The sequence below is a fragment of the Pelophylax lessonae genome, assembly GCF_965119305.1.
Source record: "Pelophylax lessonae genome assembly, chromosome: 1".
Taxonomy (NCBI): Eukaryota; Metazoa; Chordata; class Amphibia; order Anura; family Ranidae; genus Pelophylax; species Pelophylax lessonae.
In genome coordinates this window covers 793,921,227-793,938,501 of record NC_138768.1, presented here as the reverse complement: position 1 = coordinate 793,938,501, position 17,275 = coordinate 793,921,227, and the positions used below count along the sequence as shown (strand labels likewise).

Genomic DNA, 17,275 nt, shown 5'->3' with positions numbered 1-17,275 from the left:
ATATTTTTCTTGGTCAGCACCAGTTCTGCCAGCTTTCATCCCCCCATGTCAGGTTGTTTTTAGAGGGAGGTGAGAGTAGAATTCTCCCTCCAGCAGTTGTTGCAGTCCCGCTCTGTGCTCGATTCTCCAGCTGCCTTAGACGGCAGCATGAAAACTCTTTTTATTCAGGCAGATGGAGAATGGAGCACTGAGAAGCTCCCTGCACCCTCTCCTATACAGGACCACACAGGGGCCGTTGCTTCTCCTCCTGGCCGAACAGGAAGTGGGTCCTGTGACCCGATTGGCTGGAAGTCCTAAGACTCCTTGGCCAATTGGATCTCAGGACTTGCTTCCTGATTGGCTGGGAGGAGAATCAGGAAGATAACAGCGAATAATAATTTTATATTGTCACACAAGTTGGTGGACTCGGAATGCAGTGCTCTGCGCTCCCAGTCCACCCTTTTTTGAAGCCAATTCCAGCCTCAGGCTCTAATTATGTGCTTAAAAAAAAAACCCATTGAAATCCATGCGTCCGGCACCCTATATTTAGATTAGGGGCCAGGGCCATGGATTAGGGAAGCATTGCCCCTGTGCCGTGTATAGCCAGGGCGCCACTGGGCATGGAGATAAACTCAAAACAGCAAAACAGATGATGGTCTTTTTTTAAATTGGTCATAGAATTGGTGTGTTTGCGTGTGACTACTGTAGGCACATTTGACTATAAGCTTCTCTGAGCAGTGACTGATGTACATGGAAATGGAATTTATGTTTAGGTAGCCATAGACATTAGGGGGCCGCCAGACAAGCAGACATTAGATTTTAATATTCTTTATCAGCTGGCAATACAGAGCAAAGGGGAGCTCTGTGGAACATTGTAGACAGGACAAATACATTTCAGAAAATTAATTCTACTTACCATGTTCATCCAACAAGATATTATCTGGTTTAATATCCCTGTAAAAAAAAAAGAGAGAACATAAGTATTGCGTGTACTGTAAAAATCAGTTTTCCAGTCATTATATGATGTCTATCATTAAATCTGAAAGTACAAGGTACTGTATATAGACTGGGAACCTTTAATCATAAACACTGTACATAATTAAAGGAAACATGATGTTCTTGCAGAAATGTGCACTAGAAACAAGAAACAGGGGTGTGCATACCGAAGCATCAAAAGCCAACAAGAGAGGAAAAGACCTCACATTTATTGAGTTTTCAATAGGTACTGGGAAAGTGTGTGTTAACCTCCCTGGCGGTCTGATTATGTCCATATTTCTGTGCTAAAAGTGGTACATTGTTTTGCATGGAAATCTGTTGTTTTACATTTTAAAACTCACCCTCCCCTGCAATCCCCCCGCAGTGTGCTCGGCCGATGCCGGCACCTGTCTTCTGATTCCCTTCCCTGCGAGCGTTGCTACGCAGGGGGGTGGAACCGGCGGCAATTTAAAAAATGTAAATACACAAATGACATGATACAAAGCTGTGATCCTAATGGATTACACTGTATCATGCCATTTCACCACAAGATGGCACCTGGTGACCTTTCCAGTGCCCTGCCTGTGCTTTTCCAGTTCTTTGTGCCTGGAAAATTGAGAATGACCATGGCGTCCAAAAAGCGTTCTTTTTGCGCAAAATCGCTTTTAGACTAACTGGAAAACAGAAGAACTGAGTTACTTGAAGAACTGAGCGATAGTGATTAGTGGAAAAATTCATCATCAGGTACGGAAAGTGACGACAGCGACAATTCTGATGTCTCTTTCTGGCATATCGCTCCGTTGGAAATTCTGAAGAATAATTTGATATACTTCGTAAATTCTTCAAGCTATGTGCCAGAAAGAGACATCAGAATCGTCCCTGTCATCACTTTCCATAACGAAAGATGAATTTTCACACAAATCGCTATCACTCAGTTCTTCAATTAACTCAGTTTCACTGTCGCTGTTTTCCAGTTCGTCTGAAAAGCGCTTTTGCGCAAAAAGAATGCTTTTTGGACGCCATGGTCATTCAAAATTTTCCAGGCACAAAGCACTAGAAAAGCACAGGCAGGGCACTGGAAAAGTCACCAGGTGCAATCCTGTGCTTAAATGGCATGATACAGTGTGATCTGTTAGGATCACAGCTTTGTATCATGTCATTTGTGTATTTACACTTTTGAATTTGCCGCTAGTTCCACCCCCCTGCGTCGCAACGCTCACAGGGAAGGGAACCAGAAGGCAAGTGCCGGCAATTGGACATGCACAGATCAGGGAGAGAGTGTGAGGACGCTGGGGAGGACGCCGGCGAGGAAGGCGGGGGATCGAAGGGAAGGTGAATAACATTCTGGGGTAATCCCGAGTGTGGCTCGGGGTTACTGCTTTTGGTACTGAAAGTTAACCCCGAGCCACACTCGGGAATACCGCCAGGGAGGTTAATACTCTTAGGTAAGGGGGCAAGAGTGTTGAAAAGCTTGAGGGGAAGATGTAATCTTTTATCTCCACTGTTTCAAAAGTGGAGATAGGGGTATTAACCCAAAGGTATATATACATTTTTTTCTTACAATCCCAACTAATAAACTCTCTCTTCAATAGTGAAATCTCAGTTCGAGTTGTTCATACCTCACCGGCATAAGCTATGGTAGTTGGACTATCCAAAAAAAACTACTGTGCAAGAGGAAGACAAGGACAGGGGAACATTGCCAGATACTCTTGTAATGATATCCTGCACTGGATATACGAAAGCTGTCGCAAGCAACCATTTTGTCAGAGCGGCCATGACAGGCAGACCAGAGATACTCAGTGATTCCCGCCCCCTCTACCTCAATTAACTTAGGAATGCAGAGAGTTTCGACTTCAAACAAGCCGTTATCTGAAAAGATGTCTGGACGGATATCTGTTCTGATACTCAGGCCGGTCGTAAAGCCATAACCAGGCAAAGAAGGATAAAGGCTAATGGGTCGTAAAACAGAGCCATTCAAGAGCTCTGTTAATTGAACACATTCACACACAAATTCATAACTTTAAACACAAACAAGACTTCCGGTTCCGGCGCCCATGTAAGCAGCAGCGCGGGACACCGGCTCCAGACATCGCCTGCTATTAAACGGCTTTATCAGCCCTAACGAGCCGGCGGACGCTGCTAATACCCGCACGTCACCCCGAGGACCAATCGGTCATGGATCGCTTCCTACAACACGGATCCGCGCCGCCGCAGCATGGCGGAGCTCCGCCACCCTCACAAATCAAGCCCCCGGCTTCAACTGCGGCCTCCTCCGAGATAAACATGGAGGACTCTGCCTCACACACTGGCACTGCGGGACCCGGTCTGCCACCAAGCCCTATACCAGAGGCTCAGATCGCCTCATTAGCCCAGGCAGTAGCCACCCTACTTTCTCCCACCATCAAAGATGCCATGGACAGAGCCGTCTCGGATGGGATCACGCAGCTGCGGAAAGAAATCGGTGACCATGCTCACAGGCTGACCGAAATGGAACACATGATGTCTGACCTGGAGGATGAGCTGCAGGGATCCTTCGCTATGGATCAGCAAGCCAAGCAGACCCAAAGGTATTTATTGGATAAGGTAGACGATCTGGAGAACAGAGCCCACCGCCTGGGGGCTCCATCCAATGACAGACGCACACCTCGCGCTGTGATCGTGCGGTACCTGAATTATATGGACCGGCAAAATATATTCTGAAATCCCTCTGCAATTCTAAGGCCCTGCAAGTTGATGGACACAAGCTCTTAATATTTGCAGACTACTCCCAGGAGGTATCCCATCGCAGGAAAGCTTTTCAGCCAATTTGCCAGGCTTTGTTCCACAAATCCATCAAATTTACTTTGGCTTATCCCGCCATTTTACGCCTCGCGGACTCATCTGGCGAACAGAAGTCCTTTTACATACCTGATGAGGCCTAGCACTTCTTGCAACGCCACTTCAACATCACGCTGCATCCCCCCTCCACACCTTCCCCCCAGCGCCCACAAGGCGCCCGGGAACAATGGAGCCCCAGAAAAGACCCGGCAAAAAAACAACGAGTCTCAGGCCCCTCTTCCAGACGCAGATACCGTTGAAGGCGCCCTGGCTGTCAGCTTTCAATATCATCGCCACCTCTTCTTTGAGGCAAAAAATGCGATCATCCTGTGTTTCGCCTGTGCCAAACTATTCCTCTAGTTACCACTGGTAAATATGTCTATAATGTATATGCTATATTATTGTTGGTTTGGTCTACGTGCTATGATTCCTGTTACCCGATTGGGACGCACTGACATGTGTGGATGAGTAATCTGCACATGTCACTGTCCTCCCCCACGCCTATCGGCTGGTTACAAGTATTATGTTCCCTATATTACATCTTCGTGGTTATTGCTTAGTTCATCTACTGCTTAAAGTTTGTGTTATATTTGGTGACCGCTCGACCCGCACACCTTTACTAGTACTGTCGTCTATGACCCCTTTCGCCGGTGCGGGACCCTCTTTCTGGATCTACTGCACGCCCGCCATTAGTGATGCTTTGTGTTGCCGACTGAAGGGGCTATGTGATGATTACGTCTGGTAACGCTGTCCGATGCGCGAGCGAGCTCCCATGAGGAAAAAAGAGAAGTCCGTTAACTCAGATTGCTCTCGGTTCCCCATACACCCTTATGCCCCTGTTGGGCTGTACCCTATACCTCACCCTCCACCTGTTCCTCCAGCAACTCTTGGATTCTGGTTTTACTCGGCTACCTCTGCACCAACGATTAACAGCAAAAGTACACACCCCACGGCACCTACACTCACGATTGCTAACCGGCATCTAGCTCCACTTCCCTGGAACCCACCATGAGTGTGATTTGGTGGAACGTTAAGGGCCTCAGATCTCCCAACAAGCACATGGCAGTGCTCAGTCATTTGAAACGTCTGAAAGCTGACATCGCGATCCTGCAGGAGACGCACCTGGAAGCCAAGGACTTCCATCGCATGCAAAAATTATGGGTAGGACAGGTTCTGGGCTCCCCTGCAGTTAAGGGAAAGGCGGGCGTAATGATACTCGTACATAAAAATCTTACTACAACTGTAAAATCGGCCGTTACGGATGATGCTGGCCGGGTAGTTGTGTTGCACCTGGCGACCGCCCTTCATGAATGGGCGTTGGCCGGGATATGTGCTCCCAATGCTCCAACGGAGCATTGTACGTTGGCCCCGTACCTACACCTCCCACTACTGGTGGCGGGTGACTTCAACACACTGATGCACCCCACGGAGGATAGGTCCTCGGCAAAAGACACCCACCTACCCAGACCCTCACGTCACTCCCTTCTGCTGAAGGATTTTGTGGATAGTATCCAACTCTCGGATGTCTGGAGACTTAATAACCCAGAGGGCAAAGAGTATTCCTTCTATTCGAATCCCCATCACACGCTTACGAGAATTGATTACATTTTTGCTAACCCTAAAATGTTCCCCTATGCGGTTTCTCCGTGAATACACGATATAGCCGTGTCTAATCACGCCCCGGTCTCAGTTAACCTCACAATCTACTCGACGGTTGCAGCTGCCAAATGCTGGCGGTTCCCATCCTTCCTAAATAAAGATCCTGGAATTGCCTCACTCATCAGGGAGGTCTGGGCGGATTATGTGCTCCTCAATGACTCGCCTACGGTATCCCCCGTACTCTTGTGGGAGTCGGGGAAAGCAGTGCTCAGAGGGCGTATTATCTCATACGCTGCGGCGTACTAAAAAACTATCGCCAAAGAATTTGTCAGCCAGCTCCCTGCTGAGAGACACGCAATCTGCGCTAAACGCGAGAAACACCGAGGAAAACAGAGAACGATGGCGCAATGCCAAAGCAGCTTTCGACGGCTGGGCGACAAAACGGGAATTGCTTTACAAATCGCACCAGGATTGGAAGTATCACTTCTTCGGGAACAAATCAGGCAAATTGTTGGCCTCTCTTTGCAGAGGACCCTTTATTACGACACAAGTCTCTGCCCTTAGAGATGCCGACGGTAACAGGGTAGAGGATCCCCAAGGCATAAACGACGTCTTTGCAAAATTTTATCAATCCTTATACAGTCAAGAGCATATGAACAAGGATACTGCCTCGGACTGGCTTTCCAAAGTCCCCCTCCCGCAGGTCACTCGGGAACAACTTTCACAGTTGAATGAGCCTCTTTCCCTAGAGGAAATTATTAAGGGCATAAAATCTCTCACGCCAGGCAAATCTCCCGACCCTGACGGGTACACCCCGGATTTCTATAAGTTAGCGGCCGACGCGGTTGCCCCGACACTGCAACTAGTGTACAATCATATATTAGACGGCAACCCTTACCTTCCCACGGGCCATCAAGCCCATATAAAATTGATATATAAGAAAGGGAAAGACCCTCTAGATCCCGGCTCCTATAGGCCAATCTCGCTTCTCAACGTGGACTCCAAGCTGCTCTCCAAATTAATGGCGGACAGATTGGCATCCATAATGCCCTCTATTATTCATCCCACGCAATCGGGGTTCACAAAAGGCAGGTCGGCAACATCAAATATTAGGAAGGTATTATTGGCTTTAGAGGCTTCCAAGGCAGACCCGAGCACGGACGCCGCGATAATCCCTCTCGATGCCGAAAAGGCTTTTGATAACGTGAATATCCAATGGCTGGATCGAGTCCTCACTAAAGTAGGCTTTTCTGGCAAATTTTTGCACTTAATTAGGATGATGTACGCGAATCCGCAGGCGCAGGTGGTGATAGCGGGTCATATCTCTCCCTCGTTCCGATTGTTCAAGGGGACGAGGCATGGATGCCCGCTCTCGCCTCTACTGTTCAATCTAGCTCTAGAGCCCCTCTCCATGTATCTGCTCTCACCCCGACCTTCGGGGAATAAGAGTAGGTGCGGAGGAATTGCGCACCGCTATGTTTGCGGAAGACGTGCTTATCTTTACGTCAGATCCAGGTCACGACCTTCCCTTGATCCAGGCCATTTTCGCCGACTACCGTTTGTGCTCGGGTCTCCGTATCAACTTCCACAAGAGCGAAATATTACCCCTGAACACGACGCGCACTCCACAGTGGGCAGCGTCGTCAAGCCTGCGTGTAGCATCCACACACATCACCTATTTGGGAGTCAAAATTGGTCGCTTCCCCTCCACCATATACCGTTTAAATTTTACACCGGTACTGGACAAGATGGTAGCCGAGCTAAAATCCTGGGCTAACTTACCACTTTCCTTATTTGGCAGGTGCCATCTGTATAAAATGACCACCTTCCCAAAACTTTTATATCCTATGCAGACGATCCCAATTTTGCTAAAACACTCGGATGTTAATAGACTCCACAAAGCAGTGTCTTGTTTTATTTGGCAAGGGAAAAGGCCTTGTATCTCCCTCAACAAGCTGCATATGTCTAGGAGGGATGGGGGGGTTGCGTGCCTTCTGAGAGGCTGCTTGGACTGGATCAGCAGGGAATCGCGGTATACTAATTTTTCAATGGAGTCCCAATTGGTTGCTCCTCATGACCTGGTCGCGTTGTTGCACTGTGGGACAGGGGATGTCCCCATCGCTCTCCGTCACAATATCCTGATTAGAGATACGGTGGCAGCCTGGAGAGAGGTGAGGAAGAAGTTGGCATCCTCCCAATGCCTGTCCAGATATCTTCCTATTCATAATCATCCTGGCTTCCCACAGGCGCAGCAACATTCGGCATATGGGACCTGGTCCCAAAGGGGGATAAAATTGATGGTGCAGCTTTTTGACGTGGGTACTGGGATTCCTCTAAATTATAACTCTTTTGCCGAGGCACACGATTTGCCGAAAGGCCACTATCTGTATTTCAGGCAATGTATAAGCTATGTGAATGATTTGTGTCGCACATCATCTCTACGATTCCGCCCTAACCTGATGGACCAATGGATTCTACAGGGCAAACGCAGGATATCGCAGCTGTATAAGCCTCTCCTCCAAGAACTCTGTCAGGGGTCTGTGCACTCAGTCGCTAAATCCTGGAATAAACTGCTCAATTCACCTGATGCTCAATCCAGGATCTTGAAGGGCTACCTGACAACTCGACAACATGTAAACTGTGAATTCTGGAGGGAGCAACAATTTAAAATTCTCCATAGAGCTTACTACCCTCACATCCGATGGTCGAAAGACCCAGCCCATCATCTCTGCACTCTCTGCAAAGAACGTTTTCCTTCTCTACTGCATAAGCTGTGGCTTTGCCCGCAGGTATCATCATTTTGGGACAAAACGTTACGCTAGAATGTTGGGGGTGTCTATCCCTAAAGATATCTACCCACTCGTGTTCAATTGTCTAGATTCGGAAAGTCTACCAATGCCAAAGGACTCCAGGAAGCGCATAGCACAATTCAAGCCATGGTTGGTCAACTGCCTGATGGCAGCCCGCAGATTGATTCTGCGCCACTGGATGTCTGACACCGCCCCCACTATTGCTGAACTTTCCTCTGATCTCACCTCTTTGAGAAACATTGAACTAGTGGGACCTACATTGGATCCACGCCTAACCCGCACAATCATAGATCGCAAGTGGAACCTACCTACACCCAATCCCCTTTCTCCGACAGGGTCAATAACTCCTCCTCTGAACTGATCTGAGACCCCAATACTGACTTGGTGGACAAATGCCCGCACTCATGCAGTTACACTTTATTACACGTTAACCAATAATGCATATGTTGGTGTGCTAGGCAGCTATGGTGCCTTACTTTAGGCTTCTTATGGTGTAGAGGTAGAACTGTCAACTACGTATAAAATAACGGTAGCCATTCTGCAGTTATGAGCACTCTCGAGGTGCCGTCCACCCCTCCTCCCTTTTTCCCTCACCCCTTCCTAGAACCCCCAAACCCTCCCCACCTACCCCCCCTCCCATCAGGCAGTCCCCCCTCCCTCCTACCCACCCCTATTTCCTTATGACTGATGTCAGCGAAAAAGCTACTCAATATCCAAATTATTCTAACATGCTTCCATGGTCGACGGAATCCCTCGACATTCCGATTAGGTTATCGGAGCTCAATCTATTTACAGTTTGAGTTTGTGGTTTGTATGCTATTGTTTCTGCTCAACAATTGTATTACTTTGTACTGAGTTTGAATTCCAATAAAACATTGATTAAAAAAAAAAACACAAACAAGATATGTCTCTAGTAAGTGTATAGTTAAATGCAAAATAAAATACTGAACGGAACGAGATCATACATGACCATGTTAGCTCTTATGGGAGACAAGCTAGCTGTCAGATGCCTTACGGGTCAGAGGTTACTTTGAGATAGCCTGTGTTTGGTATCTATGGATATAAAATTCAATTCTGCACAATAATCTATCAGTTTCAAGAAGGCAACTGGTAGATATTGGAAGATATGAATTATGTTAGAAGTCTGTCTATACGGGAGGTTCCTTGGTATTGTCGTAAACCTTAGGGCAGCCCATGGCCACTGTGTTTATTGGTCAGGAGCATCTGTTAACACCCCCTACGGTCTCAGAGAAAAAGAGAGAAGCAGACGGGGTTGGCAGTTCTCATGGTAACATCAAGAAGGAACATCTATCAAGTTTGAGAACCGATCACACTGCCTCAGCTTCTGAACTCTGATAATACTCAGGACATTGAATGCAAGTATTCTCATTTTCCCAACTCTACCTTATTTTTCTAATTGCTGAATTATGTCGGTATTTCTTTGAAACACCTTTTTCTGTAAATATTTTATTTGCACCAATTTTAACCTTTTTATTATTAAACCTTATTCTGAAAAGTGTTAATCTCGTCCCTAAGCTCTTAATGCAAACTAACAATGAACCTGTCTCTTGAAGAGTGCTACTGTATAGAATAAATCCTCTCAACATTCCTGTCTGTGGTGACAGTGCGTGCTACAGATGATTATTCTTAAGTCATAATTGGTATTTCTAAAATTACTAGCGTCCGCTGGGCTCATAATGTAGCGGTGGTGGCAGTGAAAGGGTTAATTGCTTAATTAGCCCGGTGACAATCACTCTCAGCCTGCTGGCGTCTAGATTGTGGTCCCGCAAGCTGGAAAATCTATGTGCCGGGTGCAGCTGAGAGTGGCATTGTTACGCAAGTGATGGCAGGGTGTGAGATTGGCTGGTCCTTGGTCACGAGTTAGTGAGAAGGGCAGGGATCTGATACCCGCCACCGTCACAACTCTTATGTTCCACCCTCCACCCCCTGGGGTGATAGTCCAACTACCATTGCTATATTGCATTTTGAGGTATATTGCTTATGCCAGTGAGGTATGAACGATTCTGAGATTTCACTATTGAAGAGAGAGTTTATTAGTTGAGATTGTAAGAAAAAATATATATACCTTTGGGTTAATACCCCTATCTCAATTTTTGAAGTAGTGGAGATAAAAGATTACATCTTACCCGCAAGCTTTTCAACACTCTTACCTAAGAGTATAAACACACACTTGTTTTCCTAGTATCTACTGAAAACTCAATAAATGTGAGGTCTTTTGCTCTCTCGTTGGCTTTTGGTGCATGGATATACGCACCTCCTGTTTTGTCTTGTTTCTAGTGAATATACTTGCCAGATTAATGGAGCCTGTTCAAGTATAGAAGGTTATTAGTTAGAAAAATCTTGGAGAAATGTGGCAGATGCCTTTGCCTACCTTCTGAAAATGCTAGTTGTTTGACAGTCATGCAGATTGTGCTGAGTGCAGGGCCTGCTGAAGCAGATGGGGCTACTTTTGCAACCCCAACACTGGCTACTTGGGGCGTTGGTGCACATACACAAACACATACGTTCAACTTAGTGCTGCTAAAACTTTTAAAAGTGCAGATTCGGTGTCATTGAGTATAATTCCCTGCCTGGCTGCTGTACTTGTTATGCACGCAGGTGTAGTGGCTGGCAGTGTTGTGTTCAGTGATGCTGCACCTGCACTTTTACCAGGCTTCGGGTCACTGAAAACAATAAGCAGGAAGCTCACTAAGTTACCAAATTAAGATCCTACTGCTAATACAAAACAGTACAGCAAAGTCACAAAGCAGACTCATACAGATACTGGTAAGAGCATATTATTCCTTATCAAACACCAAAAGATAGGTATGCTCTCACTGATATGTACAGAAAGTGTAAGGAGCATTCCATTTAAAAACCATGGTAAAATATTATATACTGTTTTTGACAAATGTTTTATGTTGTTCTGGCACGGCATACCCTCACCCATGAGGAAGATGAAGTTATTGAAATGCGCTGGGTCAACTCGCTTTTGGAACTAAAACCAAGGAACTGATATAGTATCTTTGAACACACTCCTACTCAGGTTATAAATTGGGTTTAAGTATAGAGGGTGAAAAAAAAAAATCAAAAATGCTACTTATATTTTAAATGTTTTTACTGATAATTCAAGCACTGAAAATGTTTACAGGGACAGACTAACTCTGACATTGTGCAAAAATTCAGAAATGCTTACAGTTAGCCATGGTGCCTTCTCCTGAGAAACATATAAAAGGTTAAGGAAAATAATTATATATAAACATATTTTTCTCAAATTTCACTTCAAATGTGAAAATACACTTTAAATTCCTTTCATACTCTTGTTTCTCATTGTATCCTGTTCCCTTTAATAGTTCAATTACTGTCACAATTCACTAGACCAATAGGTATCTTTGCACAGTGGTCTACAGCCTGGTCTATCTCATACCTGGCAACAAAATACTGTGAAAAAGTATTGCATGAGGCACAGACAATCCGCCCATGTACTGCCCCTAGACTCATCCTGCCACCCAACTGCATAGTCTTTACTTTGAAGACCTAACCTATCAGATAATAATTGCATACAGGCTCATTCCCTTTCATGAAGGTACTGGTGATTGCACAGGTTTTCAAGGCTGTGCTACCTCCTGGGTCCTGCAGGATCTTGTATGTTGTAGCTGTAACTTCTGGATACCAGTTGGACTCCTAGGTTGCCTTGTGTGTGATCCAGCTCTGTCCCTTCTTTAGCAAATCAAGCCCTAACTCACCTATGGGAGCTTGCCATCTCTGCAAATGGTGGGACAGCCATAAATAAATGGCCCCAACTGATCTCAACCACCTGAGGATTTTGAAGATAAGTCCTTAAAATTGTAGCAAAGTTTTTAGGATGTATCTCTTAGAGCCAGCTCTTCTCCCAATGCAGCTCCCTCCCCCTGCTGCTATTACTGGCAATTACCAGCTGTCAAAATACCAGCCAGGAATTGCATAGTACACACTCAAAATGCAGTCACTCATTACATCGTTTCATTGTTTTCAATTTTTAATTTCATTTTGTTTGTCGTTAACATTCATAGTTTTTGTTTCATTCTTTAAATTTGTTTCAGTGTCACAAAAAAAAGAAAATTTGAAAAATTGAAAAAAAAAAACCACCTGTTTTTCATTTTACAAATAACTTGCAATGGAAAAACCTGAGAAGCATGTGTTGCTAAACTATATATAAAGACTATTTTATTATGGCTTCAGAGAGAGCAATCATGAATTTACTGCAGCCTGCAATTCCAACGGGAAGATTTATTTTTTATATTTGTCATGAAGACAATTGTCGTTTGGGGTAAAAGTTAGTGAAAATCCAACATTTTAAGTTGTCTCCAGAACAGATACAGAAGGGAAATCATAAAACTGAGGACACTTGCTTCTGTGAAAGTTGTCTAAAAAGTATAATTCCACTCACTTTAGAGAGTTTTCCTTTTCACGTTCTGTTGGGTTTGTAAGACAAGAATTAAATTTACTGCCCAATAGGACACAGATGGCAAAAAATAAATCTGACAGCAATTTGAACTCTATGTAAAATGAAAAATAAATGTTTTGGCTTTAGGCTTTAGATACATTTTAAGGTAGGAGTCAACTATTCATATTGTGAAGAGAGCAGCATTAACAGTTACTTGAGAGCTGTACATGTGGCTCTTGAAATGTCTCATGTTCTATCTCATCCAGTGGTAAGAGGTAGACTGTGCACACACTGATTATCAGCATAAAATGGTAAGAAACATGTTTTCAGTAGATAATCTACACAGGTAAGTGCACCCATAATCCCAATGTATCTACTCTTGTCTGACTGACTCTTTGCAGGAATTTCTCTACTGTAATTTTCAAATATTCAGCTTCTCTATTTGCCCTATTTTTACTAGATACCCAGCTTACAGTGAAAAGAAAACAGCGGTTTTGATATCCTATTTTTTCCATTTTTATTCATAAATAATAATGAGGATATGTTATATCCTTATGAAACCTAATTAGACCTGAGGAAAATGAGAACCCTGGAGATCTGTGGGAAGGAACCATATTGTGTTTGTTTGACATTAATATCACTTAACACGTAAAATAATGTTCTCTTAATATGTGTGGGGAACTGATTATTTGACTTCCCACAGTTAGAAAATAGTAATGTCTAATACATCTCAATTTTAACAATGGACACTTTAGCTAGCACACACGACTGATGTGGGAGTGCAGTTTTGTCAAGCTGAGAGTCTACATAAAGCAATTAGAAAAATGATCATAGGCTTTCCAGCCCAAAATATCCCCAGCGGTGAATTTATTCAAAGTAACACACTCCCTGTTTGCTGAATGCACAAGTAATATAACAAGATCTGAAACACAGGTTGCCCTAATTTTAAGGAAACCTTGAAATAGGTTGCAGATTTATTTTAGTATTTCGATTTTACAGGATTTTGAATCTTTGAGGTGCAATGCCAGGACAAGGCAAGCAATTGTTCTTCCATATATACATTGAATAATTGAAAAACTAAATCCTAGTACTTATGGGCCGAATGTCGGGTGCCATCGGCCGGTTCAATAGAAATCTGCTGACATTCGGCTCATGTGTACTGGACACAGACCAAAAGAAGCCAGGCATGACCAAAAAAGGTCTGCCGAATGGCTCCAATGACTGAGAGCGGTGAGCAGAGAGTACTGGCTGGAGTTAAAAAAAAAAAAACATTTGGCAAGAAAAATCCAACCTGGCTTCACTAAGATTAGATGTCAAAGGGTGTCTGGAGAAGTGATTTGTACCCAAAAGCAGATAATCAATACCTGATCTGATGGCAACCAGCCAGTTTGGGCAATGATAGTCACCTGAACTGAACTTCAATATAGCAAGATATCTTCCTGAAAACGAGGGACATCTGCCAACCCTCTCAAATCCTAGAACCCACTACTGTCTTCCAAATAAATTGGACCTTGGATAGCATGCATGGCTGAAGCACTGGTCAGGTTTCATTAGGATGTTCCGCAATATTGTAAGTGTTTCGTTCCATCCCAGCTACCTACTAATAAATAGCCCCATTTTTGCCTAAATATCACAATGAGGCATTGGATTAGGGTTGTATCGGGTCAATTGCAGTTTAAAGTTGACATTTTTAATAACTATAAAATATACAGCAAGAGTAAAAAAAAGTCTACATTTTATCATTAAAAGGCAGTCCTTGAGTTCCAGTCCAATGACTACGCCCAGGCTGAGATTACGTCACCTGTCTACTGCAGGCAGGAGGAAGCATTTCCTCATTCTCTGCTTCCTCAGTAATTAGACTGCAATATTGTAACTTTGTAGCACACCACATAGTGAGATGCTCTGAAAATGGAGAATATCAATGCCAACAGACACACGAGTGTTGATATATTTCTGGAAACATAAGTCTAATCAAGGCTCTATTAAGATCAAGTCGACATACAGTATCTGACAAAAGTGAGTACACCCCTCACATTTTTGGAAATATATTTATTATAACTTTTCATGTGACAACACTGAAGAAATGACACTTTGCTACAATGTAAAGTAGTGAATGTACAGCTTGTATAACAGTGTAAATTTGCTGTCCTCTCAAAAAAAATAAACACAAGGCCAACAATGTCTAAACCACTGACAACAAAAGTGAGTACACACCTAAATGGAAATGTCCACATTGGGCCCAAAGTGTCAATGTTTTGTGTGGCCCCCATTACTTTCCAGCATAGCCTTAACACTCTTCAACAGAGCTTCACAGGTTGCCACTGGAGTCCTCTTCCACTCCTCCATGACTAGATCTTGGAGCTGGTGGATGTTAGAGACCTTGCGCTCCTCCACCCTCCATTTGAGGATGCCCCACAGATGCTAAATAGGGTTTAAGTCTGGAGACATGCTTGGCCAGTCTATCACATTTACCCTCAGCTTTTTTAGCAAGGCAGGGATCGTCTTAGAGGTGTGTTTGGGGTCATTATCACGTTGGAATACCCAGTACCTGAAGAAAGGGGATCATGCTCTGCTTCAGTATGTCACAGTACATGCTGGCATCCATGGTTCCCTCAATTAACTGTAGCTCCCCAATGCCAGCAGCACTCATGCAGCCCCAGACCATGACACTCCCACCACCATGCTTGCTTGTAGGCAAGACACACTTGTCTTTGTACTCCTCCCCTGGTTGCCACCACACATGCTTGACACCATCTGAACCAAATAAGTTTATCTTGGTCTCATCAGACTACAGGACATGGTTCCAGTAATCCATGTCCTTAGTCTGCTTGTCTTCAGCAAACTGTTTGCGGGCCATCTTTAGAAGAGGCTCCTTCTGGGACAACAGCCATGCAGATCAATTTAATGCAGTGTGTGAGATATGGTCTGAGCACTGGCAGGCTGACCCCCCCCCCACCCCTTAAACCTCTACAGCAATGCTGGCAGCACTCATTCATCTATTTCCCAAAGACAATCTCTGGATATGACGCTGAGCACATGCACTCAACTTCTTTGGTCGACTGCTGTAGGGTCTTGGCCACTGTGCTGCAGCTCAGTTTCAGGGTCTTGGAAATCTTCTTATAGCCTAGGCCATCTTTATGTATAGCAACAATCTTTTTTTTCAGATCCTCAGAGAGTTCTTTGCCATGAGGTGCCATGTTGAACTTCAAGTGACCAAGATGAGGGAGTGAGAGCGATAACACCAAATTTAACACACCTGCTCCCCTTTCACACCTGAGACCTTCTAACACTAACAAGTCACATGACACCAGGGAGGGAAAATGGCTAAATGGGCCCAATTTGCACATTTTCATTTAGGGGTGTACTCACTTTTGTTGCCAGCGGTTTAGACATTAATGGCTGTGTGTTGAGTTATTTTGAGGGGACAGCAAATTTTCACTGTTATACAAGCTGCACATTCACTACTTTACATTATAGCAAAGTGTAATTTATTTAGTGTTGTCACATGAAAAGATATAATAAAATATTTTAAAAAATGATAGGGGTGTACTCACTTTTGTGAGATACTATATATAGGGTTGAGCGAACACGGACTGTATTATTCGTGTTCGTACCGAATAATTGGATTTTTGTTACCCGAACACGGACCCGAAAACTTTACTGTATGTTCGGGTAAAAATCCGTGTTCGGTCGTTTTATTTCCGGGTTTTGCATGCATTGGCGCGCTTTTCATGGCGGGCTTTCAACAGCCAATCAACAAGCGTTTAACTGGTGTGCCTTAAGCCATCCCAGCCATGCCTACAAATGTATTAGTAGCTGTGATTGGCCATCTGAAGCATGTGACCAAGTCTTTATAAGTCCGAGGCAGCGCCGCTGCGTCATTCGGCTGTGTTAGTTCAGGGACAGAGCACACATCATACGTGCTGGCTGCTGATTAGGGACAGACAGGAAAAAAAAACATTTGTGTCCGGATAGAATTGAGGGAAAGGTCGGAGTGTGTTAGGCAGGGCGAGTTGTAGGCATTTTAGGGCGAGGCTGCTGATTTTTAGGGTCAGTTTTCTACGATCGATTTTGCTGTGTGGGAGGGGTTTTCAGTGACCGATCTACGATCTTATCAATCCTTTTAGGGAGAGGCTGCTGCTGATTTTTAGGGTCAGTTCTCTACGATCGATTTTGCTGTGTGGGAGGGGTTTTCAGTGACCGATCTACGATCTTATCAATCCTTTTAGGGAGAGGCTGCTGCTGATTTTTAGGGTCAGTTTTCTACGATCGATTTTGCTGTGTGGGAGGGGTTTTCAGTGACCGATCTACGATCTTATCAATCCATTTAGGGAGAGGCTGGAGATAGGCAGGTGTCAGTGGTCCACATCGATTTTGCTGTGTGTGGGGTGCAGTGAACACAATTTTTTTTGCCCACTGAGGAGGAGGGAGAAAAGTATTTTTCTATCAGTCACTGTGTGCAGCATTTTTCCTTCAGCTGTGCTGTGCTGACTGATCATACACTGCTGTGTTCAGTTCACATGTGCTATTATTGAGTGGTTTCAAAAATCATACACTTTTTTCTATTCCACTATTCAATATACAGCCTTGGGTTAAAAAAAATTAAATCGTGGCCTGCAGGAGAGCTGAATGATATTTGGGGTTTTTGGGGTTCATCTCATACTTCTGA

The 17,275-nt window shown here is 44.4% G+C and overlaps 1 protein-coding gene across 1 annotated transcript in view; it reads right to left on the bottom strand.

Annotated features, from left to right (window-relative positions):
* Positions 1-17,275, bottom strand: part of STK32B (serine/threonine kinase 32B) — a 391,673-nt gene that overhangs the window by 181,588 nt on the left and 192,810 nt on the right. Inside the window, exon 5 of the mRNA XM_082263144.1 lies at positions 896-933. Within this exon, the coding sequence (XP_082119270.1) occupies positions 896-933 (38 nt within the window). The remainder of the gene's footprint in view (positions 1-895; positions 934-17,275) is intronic.